Raw genomic sequence first — 26080 nt, 5'->3', positions numbered from 1 at the left:
ATGTCGTGCATTGACCGCTATACGACGCAGTGCCTCAGTGAGCAGCAGAGGAGAGTCATCAACAGTGGAGTGGAAGGAGCTCGACACACCTTCAAGTTCCTCTGCGACGTTCCCAGCTTCCAAGCAGGTATTTCACTTTTCCAAATAGCTTTAATAATAGTAGTCTTACACAAAATTTAATGTTAGGAACATGTGTTAAAAATTATGTCCGGCTACTTTTGTCAGTTGCTTCTGGGTAGGAATGACTATTCGGTCATTCCATGCCAAATCATCACATCTCCCAACCCAACCATCTTATAGTCGAGGAAAGTTATGCAATTTTTTGTCCATCCGAGGAACTAATTGCAACAGAAATGAAACTAACTGCCCCTATGGTAAAATGATGTGAGGAATCCTATTTTCAAGAGTCCATCACTCCCTGACCAGTAGGTTAATGCCTCAAAAACGGTGCATTGTACACAAAAAGTGAAGATAACCAAACTGAAAGAACAGAAAATATGCTAAATTATGGGTTTTGTTTTATAGAGCTACCATACATCTTAATTGAATTACAAGGCTTCAAAAATTTTCTTTAATTTTTAAAATTAGAGTAAAAGTTGGTTTCCGACACAAATAACAGCAAATATGTAAGAAACTACGTAATTTACGTCCTAAAGTTACTGGACCATATTCATAGCTTACGATTTCCTCCAGACAATGTTTTTTTTTTGTTTTGTGACTTTAGAGTCAGGGGTTGAGGGGATTTGTAGTTCCATCGAGAGTCGTGTAATTCCCTGTATTTTATGCGTTCCATTTCTTATAATATTGGTCAGAACGTAATATTTTTTTCTGCAGTGTTTCGTTCACTTGCGTTTGTTACACGTTGATTTTATTGTTTAAAAATATATGCACACAGTAGCGGCGATTAGGTGTCTAAACTGAGGAGGGGGGGGATGTTTTACCTACTGCTTTTAGATTGATTGATTGATTGATTGATTTGCTTTATTTTACTTCGCTTTTTGTGCCACTTTTGGCTAATTTTCGAAGATCGGGATGAGTGATGACATGATGAAATTGATGAATTGACACTCACAAACTCCCATGCCCAGGCTGGGATTCGAACCCGGGACCCCTGCCGTCGTAGCGCGATGTGCTAACCACTCCCGTCACAGAGGCCGGCTACTGCAATTAGAAAGAGTCGTATTGAAAATGTAATTCGGCCAGATTATTTTGGGTCAAATCCACTGGTAGACAAGGCTTAGCATTAAGAGACCATAGTGCAGGGCCAAAAAGTGTGTTGGTCAGGAGAACTGCTCCCCATGCCCCCATCCCCACCCCCACCCCTAATTGCCGATATTGAACTAATGTGATAAGGTAAAATACGGTTCTAAACCAGGTCACTTTGCCTAACTTAGAGTCAATTGCGGAATTTTTCGTAGATAATTGTTGATAACATGTTGAATTTCATCATTTCCTGTTCATACCGTAACAAGAAAGGTAGCAAGCCAGAAGCAATAACCTCCTTCGTCGGCAGTTATTCTCTCAAGCATTCAAAGAATGCTAGGTCAGTATGAAATCAATCTTCCTGGTTGATTGAAAGTAAGTTGCTGATCAACTGGGATTAGGGAGCAATAACCAGGTGGTGGAAGAAAGGATAAGTTAGAGTGTAAAGGGCGATGTGGGGTCTTTTACTTTGGATCGAGGAACGAGAAACATCGGGGAGCTTGAGCGAGCCTGCATAGCGCAATTCTAAGAGTCTTCTCCGTGGAACTCTTCATCATCGAACAGACAGGTAACATCCTTCTCTAACCATGTTGATCGAAACTAGAAGATATAAACCCAAATTCTTAGTCTTGTGCCATTTCCATGTGTGAAAAGTAACCTCTCGCCCATTACCATCAAGTTATCTGCCAAGGGCGAGTGCTCACCAGTGAGGATGAATGAATTACAAAGCTATATCACCCAAGCATAATGGTTAATATTCTTGGTTTTATCCCACGAACCACACAGTTCGTTACGATACAGACGTGCATGTGTAGCACAGGTGTTGCCCCTGATGGAGCAAAAGGAGAACATGTGCTCGGCTTTAATGAAAAATCCGAAGAATTTCGAGCATCTTAATGTATTGCAGCTACAGAGCATCAGTATCCTGTTATCTTTCAGAGTTGAACGAAATGTAGATAATGATTTTTCAACACCCCAGAGTTTGAACTTACATTAGCGTCTACTTCTGAATTGAGCAGGCTAACGATTTCTGAACGTATCTCAGAAATGCTGTATGTTCATTTGCAACATACATTTTGCTTCTTCAAGTAGCGTGAAGACTGATTTTTTAAAGTTTATTTTACGTTGTTATTCCCCCATTTTTGCCTCTCTCACCGAGCCAGTACGGTCCTGATTATGTATATTGCATTAATGTTATTTCTAATAATACAGGGTTAGTCAAGAAGAAGGAACGGAGTTCAAAATGTTATTTCCAACAAACAATACACAACATAAACATAATCCACCATCATTGGATAGATTAAGGTTCAAAGTTTTGTTGTACGACATTTGGTTTTGTTCGTGCACTAACAATTACCTTTTTTTACTCGTTGTGTGTAAATGACGACGCCACACAAAAAAGACGTTTTGCGTTTTAAAATTTGGGAAATTGTGAATTTATTGTGCAAGTGCAACGTAAATTCCGTTGTAGATTTTATAAACAGCCGCCTCATCATCAGCAAATTTCAAACTTGGAACCTTCCTGTATCCAGTGATGTGCGGATTATGTTCCTGTCGTGTGTGGTTTGTCGGAAATGACAATTTGAAATCTGCTCCTTCTTTTTGACTAATCCGGTATATTAAGTTTACCATGTTAGTTGCAAAAATCTTCCACATAACTTACTTCCTAGGTAAAATGACAAACAACAGAATAATTACGAACCCATTTATTCAACTGTCTTTTGTAGTTTAAGTGTTGTTAAAGAACTGCAATATGTATAAATTTTACTCTATGTTAAAAAGTGAAAATCCTATATTAACTTTTGAGAACTGAAAACTGACTCCATCACATCGCATTGTGTCGGATTGTAATTACACAAACACGCAACACTCCATTGGACCATTTTCGCTCGCTCAAACTAGTTCGAATCTCCCACGCTCGAGCGTGCTACGCTCGAACGTACCGCACTCGTAGTGGAATGATTAACAACGTCCCGTATTTCAGAGCCTAATAAACAGCACTGTCAACCTAAAGCCCATACATGGAAGGAATCCACTTTATGCAATTAGAATTCTAAATAATAATTTCGTATATTATGTAAGACTCAAATACAGCACATATGAAACTATGCAATATCTACAGACCGAAACGTAAAATGGATACACACGCTGACAGACCTGCCTAAGCAAGTACAAGTATCATATCACAGTGCAAGAAGTACGTGTACATCATTGTTCACTTACCAAAAATGATAATCATATTCTGCAATAATAAAATGAAGTTATAACATTCAATCAAACATTTTAATGTGAAAATAATCAAAGAAACATAAAATGTCAGTCTTGGTAGTTTCAGCCCAAAATCATCTATTTCATCTTCGCATATCTCGGTAAGATATACAAAACTGCATTTTAACATGGAGATGATGACTATATTCACTTACTTTTCAATTTCACTTTGTCTTTTACTTGAAGATCCATATTTTGGGGCCCATTACCATAGAAAAATAATGGAAATACGTGTACTAATAGGGTTCGAGAGTTCGAGTTTATTTCGCTCGTTCTGTCGTTTATTGCTCTAGCGGAAGAACTATGAATTCTGCATGCCACCTGGCGTTGCCCGTGGGAACTATTTGCCGCTCGAGCAAAAAACGCCTATTGCACCACTCAATTATGTATAGCATTACATTTGAAACTTTACATCCTATAATTAAGAACTGATCAACGACGAATCTCTTGTATACCATTTTCATAGCTGAAACTATTTATTCGATATAGTTTACAGTTGTAGTCACAGGCGTTGCCATTATTTTCTTGCAAGAGAGGGGGGGAAAGGGCCAATGATCAAATTTGAATCGTAGAAATGATAATAGCAACAATAAAAATAGATGAAAATTAAAATATAATTGTTATTATCCACTAATAAATATTGTAAACTAATATCAATGAACCAATTTTATTCCAAATTATTGTTATTACTATTATCGTCATTATTGTTATTAATATAAACGGGGAGGCTTTACTACTCGATCCAACATATGAGTGAATATCCAGCACAGCTGTCATTTCATACTTACTTTTACATTTAACACAGTTAGTGTACTGAAATTCACAGTAATTTTATTTTGTTATCAACTTTTGCATGCCTCATTCAAGAAAATGCTGTAAAAGTTAGGGGAAATTTTACTCATAAGGTTCATGTTGTGTGACTCTTCACCTGAAACTATAACTTTTGATTTTTTTAAACTGTAGAACCATTTACATTTTTTATTATTAAATTGTAGAATTTGAAATTATAACCTTGTTCCTATATTAATTATCCAATAATTTTCGATCTAATCCAGGTTTCACTTTGGTTATTCTGTTAGAATAGTAACTAATCGAACTTTATTTATGTTATTAATAAAAGAATAATAATCTTTCTGCTTTTTTGTAACTTGAAATGAACGATGTCCATTTCCATGGGAGGTCGACGGACCCGTTCAACCCCATCCCAGCAAGTCATAAACCTGGTAATGACATATCTTGCTCAAGTTATAACCTACTCATGTATTTTCGTAAACACGATGGAAATGGAGGCGTAGAGATTGTTTCTTTGTTAACATCAGCGTCTCATGGGCTGTTTCCGAAAGCACGGAATCCATGTTGAATTCTCCGCTCTTCGTGAAACATGAACATTCCTCTAATTTAATTACACGAAAACCTCATTCTGCTAATTAACTTCTCGTGAGTGTATGGCTGAGTAAATTATTCCTTATCGCAGCCCATACAATTTCCTCCGTCACGTTAAAAAGGGACGTGTTTTCCTCTTCCCTTCTGACACAATCTGCGTTGCTGTTGTTTCCGTCTTCTTGGTACAGGTTTAAAGGGAGCAGGAGGGCTCTGTCTGCAGAAATTAATAAACATATTTGTTCGTTAAATGTAAAAATGGGCACGGATGGATGGAAATTCATCTGCCAATCCTTGCGCACAGAAAATTCGAAATATTTACGTTGTATACATTTATATATATTCCAGAAACGAGTATATTTTATTTTGACCTTTTTGTAACTCATATAAGGTTCATTATTGTCATGTCTGATTTTTAGATGGTGCTATATATTTTTTTTTCACTTTAATACAAGCGTTCTGTTTAGAGCATCGTAGATCACGTCAATATAATAAAAAAAACCTGAGAAAGTTCAATTTCTACTCCAGGGGATGTTTAACCTCACAACGTGACTGGCAGGAATAGATTCATTTGATTGATTGGTTTTGCTTATTATACTTCGCCTTTCTGCAAAGATGATGGTGAGTGATGATATAAAGATATTGATGAAGAGACACTCACGCAGAATACCCGTGCCCAAGCCGGAATTCCAACCCGGAACCCTTTGCGTCGTAGTCGTACCGCTGTGCGCTAACCACTCCACCACGAATGTCACGAGCCAGGACTGGACTTTAATAATTTAATCGTCTCGTAGGCGAAACTTTGGGACTAACTTTTGGGGGACAGAATCGAACGCTGGTAAGAATTGAAAGTTTTATATCCCATAAAAAATAGTGTCCAAGAATATTTGATAAATAACTCTTACATTTGCGAAATCACAAATATTACTGTTTGTAGCATTGCTCCTCAAGTTCGAGAAGGTCAACAAACTACTATTGTAAATTTTAATGAACCCAAAAATTTTGGGTGAGGTAAGTCCCATCCTGGCCCCTCCAAGTTACTCTAACAGAGCAGTTTATGCCTCCCAGATGGCGCAGTTGTAGCGTTGTCGCCTTGTAATCACCCGGGTTCGATACCAGGTGGAGGCACATAGTGGTTCGGATCCCACTTTAAGCTGTAGGATCAGTCCCGAGTAGCCTTACTGTGCATAAAGTGGACTTAAAACACCAAATCAATCAATCAATCTATTACCTCAATGAATACATGTTCTGCATTGTACTATGTTTCGTGTGTACTTTTCTAAATCCACCACGAAATTTTCTTATCAAACCGTGTCAGAAATACAGCATATTTAAAAGTTACGGTTACACACTGTAAAATCTACATTCTTCACATACACACGTGCGTATACAGCTCTTTTTTTAAAAGGAAGAACAATTCGGGTTCTATTCAACTGGCTTTGTTATTGTGCTCATCATGGGTCTCCGAAGGTCAGTTCAAGTGGGGCACTTGTTTCCCTTTCCCCTCCCCCTATACTCTGTCCCATCTATCTCTATAGCAAGCGAACGAAAACAAGTCTCTGCACAAGTGACGCGAGACGGATCCACCAATGGACACGTGAGAGGGAATGGAATTGCGTGGAGGAGGGGATGGCGACCGCAGTTCCCAGCCTTCCCAGCAACGGGTACTGCTTCGCTCTGCTCACTCGATTTTCCCACTTTCTTTGCCGCTGTGCGACGCCTTGCTTCAGAGATAGTGGATCATAGTATAGGAATAAGGGAAAATTGCATTTACCATTCTCCCTCCCTCTTATTTGTGGCACACGTTGTCTATTTCTTTACTTGTATGTTCCTTCTAGTTTTCGTGCCTATATTGTCTCTCACATTTTCTGTCGGTTTCTTCTTTATTCTTTCTCACAATCCATGATCTGTATCTCCCTTTTCTTTTTCATCTTGCTTTTCTTCTAAATTTATCTTTTCACTTTCTCTTCTGTTTCTCTTTCTCTCTCTCTCTCTCTCTCTCTCTTTCTTTCTCTCTCTCTCTCTCTGTATGTGTGTGTGTGTGTGTGTGTGTGTGTGTGTGTGTGTGTGGGTGTGTGTGTGTGTGTGTGTGGGTGGGTGGGTGTGTGTGTGTGTTGCTTCTTGATTTGATTTCCTTTTTCTTCATTCTCCATTCTCTAACCTTATTTTATCTCTGTTTCTTAACCATTTATTTCTTATAATGTGGTGTAGACTTAGAGTATAGAAGGAATAGAGAGAGTACGTGTGACGTCAGCTGAAGCCAAAATAGCTTGCGGCGGCCGCCATGTTTGGTAGTACTACTCGCCTGTTGCGTCCACTTGTTAACATTTAGCGAGAGAAATTTCGTCGGAAAAAATGAGACTGCTTGTTATGTTTCTTTACGTCTAAATCGTCAGAAACAATTTCATGAAGTTTTCAGCAACTAATTTTGACGAAAACACAAACAGATCTCATTTTAGACCTTTTTATATGCTGGATCGTGTTCATTTAAAATATGTAATGCTGCATTATATCTCATTAGTACACTAAAATAAGGGTTAAATAAAACTACATAGAAAAATCAAGTCAGTGGCGGATCGTAACCACACACACAGTTTGTTTACGACCCCATGTTTACTGAGACTTTTCTGCTTCTACTATCGCGTACTTTTCACCGTCTCAGTTTGCTCTATCGCTACTGGTACACCCTGTATATAATATTCATTTATTTATTTTTTAATTTTTCGATTCCCATATTACAATTGAGGAGTTAAACTATTTTCTGTAAAATCTTGTTCTGTCTCACACATTTGTTCGCGGTAGTTGCTGAACCCAAGTGCATTAACAATAAGCTTTGACGTTCTTCCCGCATTACGATTATAATTGAAGGTCTCGTGTGTAAAACATGGTAACTGACATTTTGGTCATTTCTGAGTTCATTAAGAAGAAAAGGTTATTACAAGCTATACTGTAAATGAATTGTTTTCGTGTTGTTTTTATCAATTTGAGAAGGCTTCACTGAGTCCAATGCAAATTGTGTGACATGGCAATTTCACTCGAAAATTGAAGGATGCCATATTTTACTTTGTAACTCAAAAATGACCAAAATATCACTTAACATTTTTTTTTACACCCGAGCCCTTCAATTGCTTGTCTTTCAAACAAACCTCCTTCATTTTATTTTACTATTTGACTATTTATTGTGGTTTCACTATTTTTAAAATGAAGGTTGGAACTACACTAGTTAGATATTGCTTCTAAAGCCTTCTACTTTATGGGAGCATCAATTAATAAGATAAATATTTTAAATTAAAAATTTGTATTTCTTTATGTACCCCTTTCAGTTTCTAATATCTCCCATTTTATAAACAACAAAATTGCATCTTTTCGATATTTTCCTTAACAACACACATGAGTTCCAATCGAACATTGTCGGATTCCCTACAAACATCTTGAGTATCGTCTAAAAGCTGTTGCTTAGCAACGTATTTCCAGGACGAGCGAGGGGACGGTACAGGACCGGTAGTGATGCCACGTAGATCTTTCACTTACATATTTTTATAATGTAAGTAGTATGTCATGATGTTATCCTGTTTCTTATGTTTCCCCGTAAATTGTAGTTGATTAGAATGTAATCGCGGGTTGTGAGTTTGAATAGGTCTACGGCCCTATTCAAATACTTTGAAAGGGGATGGATTTCGGTGACCATTGTAAGATTCATCATTATTTCCATTCACTTCATTCTACTGGAGGATGAATGCATATCTTCGAAAATTAACCACAACCACTACCACTAGACTATTATACCATTTCATGAACTGATACGAATAAAAATTAGTGTTTGCTACAATTTATGATTATGTCTTGCATGTGTTCGAGATTGCTAAATTGATTTATCTAAGTTTCATGTAATAAAGTTCGAATCTTCTTTGTTATTTTGTTGTACTTCTGCAACACCAGTACATAAATTAACTGAAGTGTATTTCTCCTCTTGCACTTGTTCATTTTTAATATCAAAATATATTTTGATTGTCTTTGCTTATGTTCATTCGAATTTTACCATATTGTAATGCTGTATCAGTGTTTTGTTTAATTGAAAATAATTAGATATTTTGTCTAATAGTATAGATTCCTTTTCTGGTAGACAAGCCAGAGAATGGTACAAATAAAGAGACATTGCACGATTAAAATTTTATTTTCAAAGTAAGGTGTAAGTTGAAGGATTTTCATAATTTTTGAAAAGTCTGCAGTTTCTCCTGCGTATACTAAATATTGAGAGTTTTTGTAGGTTATAATGTTGTCTTGCATTCCGTTGCAGAGTACCTGAAGCACACGCAGTGCTACAAGGGAATCACGGGCGACTGGGACCACTGCGCTGGCCGCTTCCTGCGCCTCGTCACGGAGGAGATGAACAGGAGCAACGTCTCGCTCGAGGCAAGGACCGTTGAGCTCTGCTGGTGAGGGACAGCGCTGCCTCTGATGGGAGTTTCTAGACAATAAACATGCACTCTTTCCTCTATATACAGGGTGTTTCCGTGACCTTGATCAAACTTCCAAGGTGGATGAGATAAGGAACTCCGTTCGGGAAACGCACCATTAAAATGTTATGAGCCAAAACTATTTGAGGCTACCTGTGACAGTGGAATAAGACAACTGAATGATGTGGCTTGTAGATTAAATACCGATCTTACTATAGTGTATCGTAGCACTCTACGACGAAAACGTTACAGTAATTATTCAAAATGACGGCCTCGGCGTCACAAGAAGCTCTGTCGTATCTGCTCTGGAGTCGTTCTGACGAGATAGCAAGGATTCTTGCCAACAGGTTCTCTCACTCAAACGTTTGACGATTGGGTTCTCAGCCGAGGAACACCCTTTGCACTGCACCCCTTCCTGGCAACAATCGTTGCTGCTGTAATATCGTCAGAACGACTCCGGGGATGTTAGAGTGGATGCGACAGAGTCTCTTGCGATCTACCGTGCTTTCATCGACGCTGTTCCTTATCTCATATTGCTACTTGGGTCAGTCTCCGTTCACCCTGGAAGTTTGAATCAAGGTCACGGAAACACCCTGTATACTTAGATAAGTGACTAAGATACACATTCCACACGCACTAACAATAATGCTCTACGAACATCTTGCTAGAGCAAACTGTATTACCCTATTTGAACTGGCTGTAGCTGGAGAATTCCTTCCCCAATCCATTGAAAAAGACAACGGTTATTCCGAAACTGAAACCCAGTAGAAATCTCACCTCGGCTTCCACTTGCGTTCCCATAACGTTGACTAACTTATTGTGCAAATTGATGGAACGTATCATCAGCACACCCGTTATCAATTTCCTATTACCTCCTTTGTTTAGTAACTTTCATTTTGGGTTTCACCAAGAATATCCCCTTTACATCATCTTGTCGATATCGAAAACCATACTCAAATCACTGGTTTACCATATTGTAAGTAATTGCAAAAAAATGCCTCATAAAATATATTGTACTTTAGTACGAGTATATCTGAAAATATAACTACCGCACACCAAACGCACCAAGCGTATTTTCCCCAGTTTTACAGATTTTGTAGAAATGTGTTAAAGTCCGCCATCTTGAAACTCTTCGACCTATTTCAATGAAATGCGATAAATTTCTAGTCATCTGAAATGTTTAGACACTATAGGAAGGACAGTTCTGAATTTGGGGTAGTAACAGTGATCACACTAGGCGTATTGATGCCTTCCATATCATTCTTCCTTAATCTGTAACTATAATTCATTGTATTAAAGCCACAATGTAAAGTAAATTATGACTTAAAATTTGTGAGATTTGAACAGAGATCTGAAAATATCATCAGAATTTGGTGAATGCGCAACTTAGAAAAATCGACTTTACATTACACTCGCTTTGATTTTTTTTTTGATTTGATTTAGTTTATTTTACTTCGCGTTTTGTGCCTCTTGGCTAATTTGCGAAGATGGGGATGAGTGATGAAATGATGAAATTGATGAATGGACATTCACAAACAACCAAGCCCGACCGGGATTCGAACCCGGGACCCTTGGCCTTGCAGCGCGATATGCTAACCACTCGGCCACAGGGTCGGGCACATTACACTCGCCAACTTGAAACACTTTGATGGGGCATTCCATGGAAAGTGGTCTTACTCCATGTAAATAACATGAATTAATCTGAACATTATTAGTGGTTTTACTTGCATAAAGGTTTAACTGTTTGTGAATGTATATAACTTTCATATTTCATTAACAAGCATTATTCCTATGCTTACCAGACATAAAATTTTGCTACATCTTTATAGAGCGTCACAAACGTAACACATCTTCCTTAATGCTTTTCATGAATTCAGTCTGTGTCATCATACTAAGTCTTTTGGAATTTATTAGCAGACATCACCAAGTACTTCATAATTCTATGAAATAAGTTCATTATGAATATGTTAACCAAATCTCAAGCCTAGAACCTTACGTATTGTGTGTGAAATGTTACACACGCAACGCTGGAATGCCCCTGATGTATTTTATTCAAATACAATATTGAATAAGATAAAGGTGCCTAGTTGATGTAGCTTTGACTTTAATTTAGTATCTCTAACTTACTTCCTTTATTGTCGTATTAGTAATTACTTCCCTTAATTCGTTCCCTGCCTCTACTAACGTACCTACTATGTTAGAGGGGCTTTTACGATTTTAGTTTCTTAATCTAAGAATTCTATGACGATTTCTGCACAAAACAAAATTGCACCTGTTGCCTTCCTCGGTAGATTTATGCAGAAAGTGTGGCACGCGTAGAATATATTTCACATCAATGGATTCCTTGAGAGGACCCCAGTTCATGAATTTGTAAAGGTGGTTTGTAAGAAGCGTGGAAAATGGCGCGTCAGCAGGCACGTCACTCTAAGTTAAGAGCAATTATGTGGTAAAACGTCTCAATTGCTCTGAAATTCATCGCGTAATAATGAGGAGGAGGTATGAGGCTTATTCAATGTGACACTCAACATTAGTGAAGTGGTGTCGTCACTTTGTATCCTGTCGCACAGGCTTGAATGATGTGAACAACTAGGACAGCCGTCCACCTCGATCACCTTGATGAGTTGACTATCACAGGTATCGATTGATTGGTTTCCTTTATTTTACTTCGCTTTTCATCCAGTTTTAACTAATCGCGAAGATCAGAATGAGCCATGACGACATTCGCCGAGCTCTTCATTTCTACCCTTGGTGTCTGGTGCAGGATGATGACGTCAACAAATCAGTGGAGATGTTTATGGACATACTACACGCCGTGATTAATGACTTCGTGCCGACCAGGAAATCGAAATCGACAAAATACCCGGTGTGGTTTCACAATGAAGTTCTCCTGGTGTTAAAAAACAAAAAGGAAGCCTGGAATCTGTGGAAACAAAGCCCCAATGTGCATACACACCAAACCTTCTGTCAGTGATTTATCCACACCCCCTAACACCCCCCCAACACCCTCCCAAATTTTGGTGAACACCCCCCCCAAGCAGAAAAGTGGAACACCCCCCTACGGGGGGGGGGGTGTAAATATGGATGTTTATATCAACAATACAATGACAATACTTCAACATTAACAGAAAGAAATCATTTGTAGCTGAAGAAGCGTAGTCCAATGGACCTTTCGATCAACTAAAACCAAAGTGTCAAGGAAGGAGGGTGGAAGGGTGGAATGTGCAGCATCGTCATTTCCTGGAAACACTAGCTCCCTTGACAAGGCTTCGGTCAGCTCTAGAGAAGGGACACTGCCATCTGGAAAATGTCAAACTGACTGAATGATTTTGGAGTGGTAGAGAAAAGAACAGTCAAATGCCTTTGGCCTTAAGTCAGTCTCAGTGTAGCATCTCCGTTCGTGTGTTGTCGTTCTGTTTAGTGTATAACAATGTCTGAAACTTTACTGCAAAACTGTCTGAAGAAGATAGAGAAAATGAAAAACAAGACAGAAAGAAACCGAAAGTGGTGAGTAGAAAATCAGTGACACTATATGTAGGTATAATTTCTTCCAACCGATATTCATAAAGTACCAATATAAAATTTACTGACCGAGTATTCGATATAAAATGGCAAGTATTTCATGAAGAACCTAAGTGATTCATTCACGTCTATAGTTGATGGCCATTTTTGTGGCTCCAAGAGTTCTTACCTTTGTAAAATAAATTATATACTATTAGAAAGAGAGTTGTAAAAGGGGGAGGGTCTACGTGGGGTGCTTGCCTGGGCGCAATGTGGTGCCGAACAAGCAAAACGGATAAAAATAGAAAAACGTTAACGTCGTGGTGCCCTGTGAAATTACTGGCACCCTATTAAATTAAAGTTATTGTCAGTTTGCAAAGATATAACTTTAGTAAAAATTGTCTTTCTCTTTGTATCTAGTCGGTCCCTGACAGAATGACATGTTTAAGTTGATTCAACTTTTCAGAGGAAGCAAAGGAAGTGTAAGCAGGCCCGTAGCTAGAGGGTGTAGGGGACAACTGCCAACCTGAGAGCCTGCTTTGCCCCCGCTGTGAAAAATACAGAACGCCTAGAATTCTCACTAATCTTTACAATTACTCTAGCAACATAACAAAGACACTTATTGATTTTGTGATTATTGAACGTGTGGGGGATTCAGTATGATGTCGTATCAGGATTGGGAGGGAAAAATTTCCTTTTTGGTAATAGTGATTCATGTGGTAGAGAGAGGGAGTGGATATTTCATTTTTGTTACTTAGCGTTGCTTTTCTGCCACTAATCTGCTAATCGCAACAATGAATGATGACGTGAAATTGATGAAGAGGCACTCATAAACAGTGCCGCAACCACAGGGTGGCAGGGGGCATTGTCCCCCCCCCCACCCTCCTGACCTTCGTAGGAAGTCCATTCTAGGGGAAGCAAACATTGAAGTAAAAAAAAAACAAGACTAGGAGAATCTAAGAATAGCAGGACAATTGGATACTTATGATGGAATTAGTTTTTACGAGTTCCTTGCATTTTTCTTCGAGACGGCCAAGGGCACTTGCAAGGGGCAATTACCCCCTATAGATTTCAAATTTTATACAAATAAAAATACATTTTGTAAAATTTTCTTACTCGCTTCGCTCGCAATGACTTCTATTCTTATAGTCCAAGTTCACAGCCATAGCTATATGGTGCGGTGGGAGTCGGCCCTGGGAGCCAAACGATCTATGTGAAAAAAATGTCAAAGAGAATGCCATGGTGCCCCGTAAAATTATTAGTGCCCTATTAAAACAATTTCTTTCTATGAAACTTAATATGAAATATGACACTGTAATCCAAGAAGTCATTGATCAATCAAGGGATTCCCATTTGTTTGTCAGGTGTCAAAACATGTATTTCAACTATAATATAATACAATTCACACAATATTTTGCAAAATGGTTAACGTAACCAGTAGGCAAACATTGTCTGTAGTGATGCAAGAGTCTCTCCTTTAAAGGAAATAGAGTCCGTGGTGGACACCCATATTTTAGCAAGTACAAAAAAAATGTATTACAATTTTTTACATAGTTCATCAAAGTGTAGATAATATGTAACCATTATTATTTAATTACTTCGATTTATCTTGCATAACAGAGCACAATCGTGTTGTTGGATTCTCGTTAGATTCCTTTGATTCCTTTGTGCGGAAAAATCTTGCATACTGGAAACTAGAGGGAATCATTATGAAGCATGATTTATAAAGGGCTCCCTTAATCAGTTCTTCAGAGAGGCCCATTAATCGTCTATTCCTATTAACATTATCAACTTGTAAATATCAAGTAGTTACACTCCGTATTAGCCTATTTATGTTAAACTTTATATTCTTTGCAAATTTGGAAAGGTCATTATCGAAAAAATCCATTTGATGTTGCTCGAAGTTTGTTTTTTTTGTACGTTGCAGTTTCAAGATAGCATCCCTTTTCTGTTACTTATCTCTTTTGGGGGAGGTGTCAAGTGCCTCTGTGTACCCTGCTATAGCTATCTGCCAATGCGACACAACATATTAAAAATTTGCCCCCTCTAGGATTGACTTTGCCCCCCCCCCCCTCTTACAAAGAATTCCTGACTACGGGCCTGAGTGTAAGGAATTAAACATAAAAGAAATTTAATTTACATTAAGTCCTAAATTTATATCTGACCATACGCGCACCAGTGAGGGCACGACGACACTTGCCACTGCCTACTGGAAAACGTGGAGAGAGAAAATTTGTTTGGTTCATTGTGCTCTTTGTGTTGGATAGTGAAAGAAATGCTATAAAGTAAAAGTAAAGTGTTCCCCTATGCATAGCACCACGCCATGAAGGCGTATAGGGGGTGTGGGGGTAATGTTATTCAATTTTTAAATAATTGAAAATAAAATTAAGCATTGCCTCAATTTAGAAGTGAAAATTCCTTGCCTTCCTTTTGCAGTTAACATGCCATGCGTTTATTTGTACATGTTATTTCGTTCTCTTTTAAGGCAGAGAGGCACGTGACTCCTAATTCCCTGGAGTCTCTCATTTAGTATTTGAAAGATAAACTCTCAAAAGCGCCAAGCGTATTTTCCAAAGTTTTGTAAGGGTATAATGCATATGCATATTATTAATTAAACATAGCGACAGTATGATGTTTACTCTTTACAATCTTGCTTTGCTCGTTCGGCGTCCTCTTTACCTCACCACATGCCCCCGGCCCCCTCCTGTTCTAACAGAAAATATGCACGTGTAATTTTAATAGTTCTATGTAGCGAGTGAGTTCCAAATTCTGCTGGTGTTTTCAAATCTTTGTTTAAACGATGATTCACAAACTGAAATAAAGTAATGAAACTCAATATATTTAGAGCATGGCCATGAAGACGTTAAAATATAGTGGGAAGTTGGGATGCACGTTTGATGGATACCTGATATTGCTTTTGAATTAAATCGGTCAAGGATTTTCATATTGAGGTCTTCAACGAACGAGCAAGGCAAGATTGTAAAGAGTAAATATCATGGGATACTGTCGCTATGTTTAACTAATAATATGCATAATCAGTTTGCAAAGAAATTGTTCTAAAAATTTCTTTGCTCGTTTTGCTGGCAGTGTCATAATTTATTTAAGTCATATTATATCTGCATTTATTACTACTACTTCAGACAGGCAAGTGCGCGCACACCCATGCAATGCATTCTCACTGATATTTCAATTGGGCACCCCCAAGTTGAACTCCGAGTTACACCTACGGCAAGAACGATACAAATGCAGTTAAAATATTGCGCAAGTGTTCCAATTTCTTTATAACTAGCTTAAGAATTGCATGAAATGATTCCTGGTAATAACATTTTAAAATTTTGTGTTTTTAATGTCATCCCTTGTTTTTTGTCCAACGATTGATTAAATGAAGTACTAAAGCAAGGAAAGCAATATTCGAAACGTTAAACTGAAATGTTAACATTAATCTATTTTCCATCTTTTCCTGTATTTGACATCTTTTTTCTTCTGAAATGTTACGTGAAGGGAAGGGGGGGTTAATCTCTAGAAACATCCTTGAAGAAATTGAATGAGGGCGAACATTTTTAAAACGGTCCAAAATATGCACTTAATTTCCCCAAACTTACACCCCCCCAAAATTTTCCAGCACCCCCCCCCCCAAGGGAAAAATCCTGGATAAACCCCTGCCTTCTGTAGCATCAGACGTCACTCCAAGTATTTTTAAGAAAAAATATAAAAGCTACGTAGACAATGTAACAGCACAGTGCCTTACGAATCCAAAGAAATTATTTAATTCAAGAAAGCAAAAATCACGCGTTCCCCATGGAAATCAAGTACAAATCGGAAACAGTCTGTGGAGATAAAAGAGTGCACTTATTCAACAATTTCTTTCACGAAAACTTCACCTCGCATGATACAAGTAACCCACTCCCCGACGTGCAGTCGGTCCGTTCACACTCTCCCTCCACTATCAAAACCTCTTCTTCTCAAGAAGTTAAATCTCTCCTTGCCTCATTACCCATACACCGCTCTTTAGGACCAGATGACCAGATGACCCCCACGATTTTCCTCCGTAACACTGCTGACATCTTGGCTCATGATCTCTCTCTCTCTCTCTAATCTTTCAGTTCTCCTTTCACATGCCACTAAGCCCCGCGACAGGTTAAGTTTGCAGCAACTTTTCGCATATATACACCCAAACGTGCACGCAGAATATAGTTCCGCTGTAATAGTGCTGATTTTCTCACTGACTGTGATACGAACACCTCAGCGGTTAAGGCGAGACTGGCATGGGAATGCTTAGTGGCATTCTCGAGTGGATTAATACATAAAACCTGCTGCAAACTTAACCTGTCGTGGGGCTTAGGGCTATTTCCAAAAATTTCCAGCTAGATGTGATATACTTGAATATTTCAAAAGCCTTTGACAAAATAAACCATGCTTTTTCATTCACAAATTACGAACTATATTTAACATACATGGCAAATTTCTCTCCTTAATCCAGAATTATCTACACTCACGGACACAGCGTGTCACCCTTTCAGGCGTCTCTTGTAATTTTCTTCCTGTCTTGTCTGGGGTGCTACAAGGGAACGTCTATACATGGACGATCTCCCTCTAAGACTTTCCTCACTTCCCGTCAATATACTCATGTTTGCTGACGACTGTAAACTTTTCAAAGAAATCTCAACCACGCAAGATGCTGTGATTCTCCAGAATGCTCTTTCCGAACTTGTCACATGGTGTAAGCAGTGGAATCTACAACTTAACCCGCAGAAATGTTCCTCCCTCACAGTCTCTTTAAAATTTATTTGTTTCCTTGTTTATGTCTTATCATGTTTATATTTACCTTTCTTGTTTTTATCTAAAACCATCTTGACTTGTTCTTGTTGATTTATTACAGTTTTCAGTGTAAATTGGCTTTACAAGTGCTGTATCTGAAACTTGGAATAAAAAAAAAAATTGATGAAAGGACACTCACGAAAAGCACCCATGCCCAGACCTGGATTCGAGCCCGGTACCCTTGTCTTCGTAGCGCGCAGTGATATCCACTCCGCCACGGGCATCACAGGTATTGCACAGGAGTAACAACTTCGAGAGGCAACGTTCAGGAATTATCCATCGTGATTCACGGGTTCTCTAGTCCAGCCGCAGGCCGCTACTAGGCACTGGTATCGTTTCTGCCGGGCCGCGTGAGGAGGTTCAGTTTCCGGCGCAATTTCCATTGTATTCTGTAGTGGAAATATTTTGAGAAGAATGAGTTGGTTTAAATAAAAGATTCAAGCCACTCAAGTTACAGCGTATAAATATTTTTTTACTGCAGATTTTCTCCAACCAACATAATTAATATCTAATTAATAATAATAGTTATCAGTTTTAATAACAATACATATGGTGGTGGATTTCACATTTACTAATATTGGAATTTTTCGGTGTTCACGCAACATGCTACTGAAAAGCAGTGCTTACCAAATTAATTCAATGAAGTTGTTTAGAGGAACTGCAAGTAGCTATTATTAGATTCAGCGCTTGGCAAAGAAATTAAACCTAATTTTAAACCTTTTATTCCATTAATTTCTACACCAAACAACCAACGAAATACAGAAGCATCACTTAGGTACATCTTAATTCAAGCGCTAGCATCATCAATAATTCTGACAGCAGCACTAATTATAATTAATTCAATAAATTTCAACATACAAGCCCAGCTTCTAACCTTAGCTTTATTAATAAAAATAGGAGCAGCTCCATTCCACATCTGAATGCCCGAAGTTATGGAACGAATAACGTGAATTAATTGTCTAGTAATAACAACTATTCAAAAAGTTGCTCCATCAACGTTACTTAGATATGTAATTGACAATTTAAATATAATTTTAATTGTTACAATCGGAATATCAGCAATTATTGGAGTCTTAACAAAAATTATACTATTACTCTTCATGATTACGTCATAATTTATATATTCACACTTAATTTCAAGTGTACGTATTAATTATTGTATAAGGTTATAAAGTTAGACAAATATTTATGAGTTATATTACTGGAATCTCGGAACTGACTCCTAAAAGATAAGTTTCGTGCCGTGATCTGACCAAGGTTAAGAAACACCGCTGTAGGCTACATTTTTTGAGCTTTCGTTGCAGCATGATTAGTAAAAATGACTTGGAAATAAAATATTTGAAAGATGGATTCACTCTAAAGAAATGAAGTCTGCTGTTGTTATTAATACCAGATATCAAACATAGGGTGAGAGGAGCCAGAAAACAGCTTCTGACGGCAGAAATAAATTAAATCTTTCTCTATGTTTCATAAACTCAATTATTAAAAACCGAAGTAAATAATTGTGTCCCTATATCATTAGTAGCCGTATTTATTGGGGCATTCCCACTAAGGATACATTTGGAGAGTGCAAGGAACTAAAATCACAGCAAATTTAGATCATTTATTCCTCCTCAATTCTCCCAAATTTTAAAAAAATACATATATATAATTTAGATTAGAAAGGGAGTGGGGATAATTCGCAAATATTCTAACAACAATAAATACAGCCCTTTCTCGCTGAAAATTGTACTTGTACTAGATACAGTGAAGCATTGTTGTCGTGTTGTATTCGACTGAAATGGGTAAACATAGTAGACGTCGGGCAAAAATAGTGTCTTCCTCTCCCTCTCCTCCCTCCTTCTCTCTCTCTCTCTCTCTCTCTCTCTCTTTCTCTCTTTCTCTCTCCGAATAGAATACAATTCTACAATAGGTTCAATATTTTGACAACGAAAACTGCTTCAATTTAAGAGGTTATAAACAGAAAACCATACAGTTACTAGATATGTCAAATGACTGATCTGGTATTTCATTTCAGTGTAATTGATCAAATCGCTTCGATATGGCGGTCTTCAGGTCTGCAAAACTTTGCAAAATTCATTTAATACACGTTAAACTTTTATATATTTTAATGATTAACATAACGTTATATTGAACTACCATAATAACATAGAAAACGATTCACCGCGCTGCACGTACTACAGGACAGACGTGTTTAACTGATATGCTTATCACCAGGAGTGAAGAAAGCGTTATCTTCCAATATTTCATTGTTTGATTATAATTAATTTACTTAATCAACACCTAACCTTTATTTTAAACATTGATAATATGTGAAGAATATTTATAATTCCCCCAATCAAATGCATCTGGCAAAATTTGTATGTAAATTGTTGTGTAATTACAATAACAACGCCAAATTAACGAATTTCCAAATAATTATTGTACAATATTCGAATTTTGATTTCATAGTTAAACTGTGCGTGTGTAGCAATTGTAATCTGAAAGTTTATCTACATAAAGAATAGCAATAGCGAACAGAAGATGAGAAATAATTCATCGTTATTTGCAATAGAAACGGCTTTTCACATGTACTAGCTGCCCCGTCACAGATAACTAACGTAGTCACAGGCAATGATTGATTGATTGAGTGAGTTGGTGTTTTAAGTATACTTTGTGCAAAGCAAGGGTAATCGGGACTGGACCTACAGTTTAAAGTGGGATCAGAACCACTATGTGCCTCCACCGGGTATCGAAGACGGGATCCCTTGATTACAAGGCGACGACACTACCCCTACGCCATCGGGGAGGGCCTCACAGACAATGGAAATGGAAAATAAACCATTTTATAAGTCGTGAATTTCATTTCATCACGTTCGTATACTAACAGGACTTCTACTTTTCTTGCATCAGGTGACCGCTCTTGACCTGTCTTGCGAGCACCAACGATCATAAGCAAGAAAGCAAGGGGCAGAAATAAGAATAATGAAAGTGAAATTTGATTCTCAGTCGCTCAGTCTTCCATGTTGTCTCGCTGTAGCTCTGGAGGCGGGTGAGTGACACGTGGAGGCCCTTCTCCGGAAAGAAAGTCCGCTCTCCTCCAAGGCAGAAATTGAATATGGTGTTACGTAATGCAGTTTCCGCTCGAGCGACAAATTTCAGGATATGACAAAAGAAAGTTCTCCCCTAAATGGGTTTTCAGCATCCGGGTCTCCCTCTCTCTCTCTCTCGTCCTTTCCATGGTATACATCTCCCCCTTCTCTCTCTCTCTCTCTCTCTCTCTCTCTCTCTCTCTCTCTCTCTCTCTCTCTCTCCATCAAACGTTTACATGCATAGGTCCATCAATTGGTGTATTTAACGGGACTACAACAAAAATTCAAGTATAGGTATGAGGATAAGTCGTTAATAGACCACGGATCTTTACGATCTAAAAGTGTGCTTTTAGGTTCCTAAAATAGGATCTAAAAATAGGATCTAAAAATCCTGAAAAAAGTTCGAGAAACCCTCAAATAGGTTCTAAAAGTCCTAAAATAGGTCATAAGAATCTTAAGTTAGGCTCAAAAAATCCTGAAGTAAGTTCAAAAAACCTTAAAATAGTTTAAAATTCCTGAAAAATGCTAATTTGGTATAGTCACCGGCAATGAAAATGGGGCATCTACATGCTGAAATGTGCTCTATCTTGTATAACGTTATGTGTGTTGCCTAACCCTACGTCGATGGCAGAACTTATCTTTGGAAATTTGCTAATAAAATCCACTCTTCGCCGTATAGTTAGGCAACAATCTTTCTTCATTTCATCCACAGTCAAACTCCACAATTTTGTCTGTGAGGATCATCTTATACGTACATGCTCAAAATAATACAAGGTGATTGTAAAGTCCCATGACATTTTTTGGGAAATCGGCGACTAATGACAAAAATAAATGGTACTACAGGACAGAAGAGACACCAAAACACAAAATTAACGCTTTCCACATGACCTCCATCAATTTCAAAACAAGTGTCCCAACGAGACAAGGCAGGATTAAATACCTCCTGCAACATAGCCGGAGTGATCAGTTCGCATGCATTTCGTGTGCGTTCTTTCAGCACTGTGAGATTGGCAACCTTAGTTTTGTAGACCTGCTTTTTGATAAAACCCCAAGCAAAGAAATACTAAGTGGTAAGGTCAGGTGAACGGGATGCCCGCATACGAATAGATCCTCTTCCTATCCACCTGATGGGAAAGGTATTCAACAAAATCATTGTCAGTGGTGCAAACTTCAATGCTGAAATGTTAGTTTGCAAGAAGTGAATGCCACAAAGCACCGACGTGACTCGAAAGTGAGCAAGATCACACAAATCAAACCACTTTGGATTGTACAGATAACAGTGCTACCAGACATTTTGCTTTGTTTAGAGCTTTGAAAAATCACCATGGACTTTGAGGAAGGGAAATCGACAGACAGTACGTTTGAAACACGTTAGTTATTGAATTTTTTCGTGACCAAGCAAGAAAGCAAATGCCTCTGTGTGACATAAAAATCATGTAAAACCTTTAAAAATTAAAAATATATAAAAACCTAAAAAAAGGCTTGAGTTAGGCGCATAAACGTAAAATAGGTTCCAACAAGCAAAATAGTTTTTTTAGGTACTATAAAACTTCAACAGTTTTTGCATTTCTTAACGAAAAGCTGACATAACTTATTATTTCTTACAAACATGTTAAGGAAAAAATATGTTAACAACCTAAAATCCGAGGTCTAGTCAATAAATAACAGGAATGTTATTCTAAACTTCATGAAGATTTATGCACAACGAAATTTTGTGTTTCGGCATTCAAAAAGGTTTCTTGGCAACACGCCATAAAGGAGTCGTGACAATCGAGCAGTATGCGCCTGCAGAGTAGCTCGTACAACATGTCCGATCCAATGTTGACTTGCACCTTAGAAGAGCAACGCAGTGTTATTCGTTTCTTGAGGTCAGAGGGAGTCAAGCCTTCTGAAATCTACAGCAGAATGAAGATTCAGTACGAAGATAATTGCTTAAGTCAGAAGAGAGTGTATGAGAGTGTGTGGGTAGAAAGACGGAAAGACGAAATGTCATGATGAACACCGGAATGGAAGGCAAATTTGCGTGGCAACTAGGGCATTGAAAGAGCAAATTCACAGCGAATCCGTTAATTTAATTTACTCTCCCCTGACTTAAACAATTGTCTCCGTACTGAACCTTCATTCTGCTGTAGATTTCAGAAGGTATCATTCCCTCTGACCACAAAAAACTAATAATACTTAGCTGATCTTCTACGGTGCGAGTCGACAGTGGAGCGGCCATGTTGTTCGAGCTACTCCGCAGGCGAATACTGCTCGATCGTCACGAAACCTTTATGGTGTATTACTAAAGAATCATTTTGAGTCCTGAAAAAACACTTTTCGTTGTGCATAAATCTCCATGAAGTTTACAATAAAATTGCTGTTATTTAATAACTTACACTCGTATAATGTGCCAAAAAATAAACATACTTACTAGGAAGGATTTTGTATGTCACATTTTACCTCCTGTATGAATGTTAATTAATTTATATTTTATATGCACAAGTATTCAGTTTTGAAAATGTAATGTTATCCCTCGTTTTTTTTTCCAGCGCCAAACATGGATTCCTCAGATGTATTTATGCAGTGAGCCACTTCAAGTGTCAAAAAGACGCGGCCATCTTCCTGAAAGTGCTTGCCGACACGCTGTCATACACTCGCTTCAGCTCCCCGGACTGTAGGCTCGTCGACAAGGCAGTCTGCTCGAGTTCGGCCACGACAACCGCAGTGTCGAGTGTCTTCGTGCTTTTACTCCCGGCGTCGTGTCTTTCACTCGCGGCGTTTCACTCGCGGGTGGGACCCCTTCACATGCACCATTAACTTTTCTACTAACGCCATTTTCTGGATTCATGAACAATTTTTCTTCAAGATGAAGAAAGGTTTTGTGTAGTTCCAACGTCCAAGTCCGTTAACGTGAATATTGAAGTAATATTACATCCCAAGGGAAACTGGTTTGTGGCATAACTCATTGTGCATGCTAGGGGCTCGCACACAACTTTCACTTAGAATAGTGTATGGTTGCTGCGCTAAAAAGCAAATGTCAAGGTCAAAAAGAAATTTCTTGAAAACTGAAACAACAAATGTTAAAAGCAGAAATTTTTGTGAGGAATGAAATTGCATACTACGACAATCTGTGTTTCCTTCAAACCTATTCCAGTTCTCAGTGTAGTATAAAATTATCCTTATATAATATTCTTGATCTTGTTGCTAATTTTGAAAAATAGATAAACATGAAGTTTGCACAGCACAGGGAGATCATTCCATGATGCTAGAGAACATTCAGGAACTCTGTTTATTGTTGTAACTAATTGTTATGACATGAACTTAAGGCTCCTTCATACATTTGACGAAAGTCGAATCTGAGGAAGAAGAAGAAAAACGGAGGGTCATGTGGGTTGGTTTTTGCGTGGCTTACTCTGTAACGTATCTCGGACGTAACGTCACGAGATTGGCAGTCTTCACAGTTTGCTTGGGTCTCAGCTTCTACTTCCTCGTAGAGCTCCGACACAGTAAATAGTCCCTAACGAACCTACACAAGTTATGTTAAAGAAACAGCGAAATGATTTTTAAAAAGTATAAAAGATTACCTACACATGGAAACAGATCTTCATATGAGATCGTTGAAGGTAAGCAATCGCTGTTTACTGTTCACGGCTGACGGGAGAGCAGTTGGAGTGGGGTGGGTACCTGAGAGGAAACTTACGCAATCGCTTGCAAGGGTGGAAGGAAGAGAATTTGTTTGTTGTGAAGCAGTTGACAATCTGGCGCGCAGGCGAGCGAAGAAAGCACGTGAATTATCGTTCTTTTAACACGTAACGAATTTTTCATGGATAGTAAATCCGTAATTTGATGACAAAAGATTCTCAAACATTCATGAAATGGAAGATAGTAAACACAGCCGCGCTTTCATGTCTTGAATCTTGGATATATCATTATGTGGGAGAGGCAGGGAGGGGAAAAGGCAATTTCTCTCTCTCTCTCTCTCTCTCTTTAATCTTCCATAAAGAGCAATGAAAGAAAAATCGAAAACTGCTCCTATTTTGTACCTACAGTTCCTAAATAAAAATTACAATGTTTGTAACTATAATTGGCGTACGCAGAATTTTGTCGCGAGGTGTTTCAAGTTTGTTTAGATTTTAGTATTTATAGTAATAATAACAATACATTGTTTTTTGATTGATTGATTGATTTGCTTTATTTTACTTCGCCTCTTGTGCCACTTTTGGCTAATTTGCGAAGATGGTGATGATATGATGAATGAACACTCACATACAGGAACGGGGGGGGGGAGGTACAGGGGTACTTTGTACCCCCAAATTTTTAAAGGGGGTACTGTACCCCCGTATCGAGTTGTACCCCCCTTTGGTAATTTTACAGCAGACGGAAGGTGCTACTGTTAAAAGAACCTACTTTCAATTCACCCAATAAAAAAAGTGTATATTGTTTATAATTTATGAGCATTATCTTTCTTACCACAGAAATTCAATCCATTGCAAACTTATTCTACTACATTGTGCTTGCTACTAGTTAGTTCATTGACCTGTGTTCTTGGTAACATCCTTAAGGAGATGAAAATTGTTTAAAATGTGTGTGCAACGATGGAACCATATTTGCTCTCAGAAAATCATGCTGCAGACGAATGCTAAAGAAGTGGTCTCGTCGATTCGAAGATAAGATACAAATCTTCATCAGAAGAGTATATGATTGACTCCATTTTCTTTTGAATGTTTAAAATGTAATTTTTCGAAACGAAATATTTACACAAACGAGACGAGACACGACAGACCAACTTGGGGGGTACAATGTACTCCTGTACCTCACCCATATTTTTCATAACTTTGTAAGATGGTGTACGGAAAACTATACTTAAACGTATATTTTAAGATATTTTTTTTGCTAATAGAGTCCCGATTAGCCTATTTGAGCATGAAGTGAATTTAGAATAAGTTTTAATAACTTCAGAGTGGAAACCGAAACAAAAATAAGCACAATCAACAACGAGAAGGACCTCACCACACAGGAGATGAGATGAGGCTGTGACAATTCTCGACTCATCGCATAGCGATATCATTCCTAGGCGAAATTAAATTTTTCCTACACATTTAAACAGGATACAATTTGCGACTTTATCAGGGGGACTTTTTTTTACCTATGTATTAGGATATACTTATAATTGGATATTAATTGCTTATAATCTAATTGTGATATCGAATGCAACACAAACACAACGCCATTTTAAGTTAAACCCTAAAGTCAAACTGTACATTACATTAGTCAGATGAATGAACGACATAAATGAGATTCACTTCAGGTTATATTGGTAGATTTTGGATTGGATGGATTCACAAGGTGTTTGATTCATTTATTTTATTTATTTTACTTCGCATTTCTGCCACTTTTGGCTAA

General features: G+C 38.0%; 1 protein-coding gene across 1 annotated transcript; it reads left to right on the top strand.

Annotated features, from left to right (window-relative positions):
- LOC145988163 (uncharacterized) lies at positions 1-23578 on the top strand. Its single transcript, XM_083122992.1, has 3 exons — positions 1-127; positions 9149-9287; positions 23227-23578. The coding sequence occupies exons 1-3, from the start codon at positions 1-3 to the stop codon at positions 23492-23494; spliced, it is 534 nt and encodes a 177-aa protein (XP_082979118.1). The 3' UTR covers positions 23495-23578.
- The last annotated feature ends 2502 nt before the right edge of the window (positions 23579-26080 follow it).

This window comes from Lepisma saccharinum, chromosome 5 (genome assembly GCF_977018435.1).
Source record: "Lepisma saccharinum chromosome 5, izLepSacc3.1, whole genome shotgun sequence".
NCBI lineage: Eukaryota > Metazoa > Arthropoda > Insecta > Zygentoma > Lepismatidae > Lepisma > Lepisma saccharinum.
Note: the sequence above shows the minus strand (reverse complement) of the source record. Positions and strands in the feature narration are given on the sequence as shown.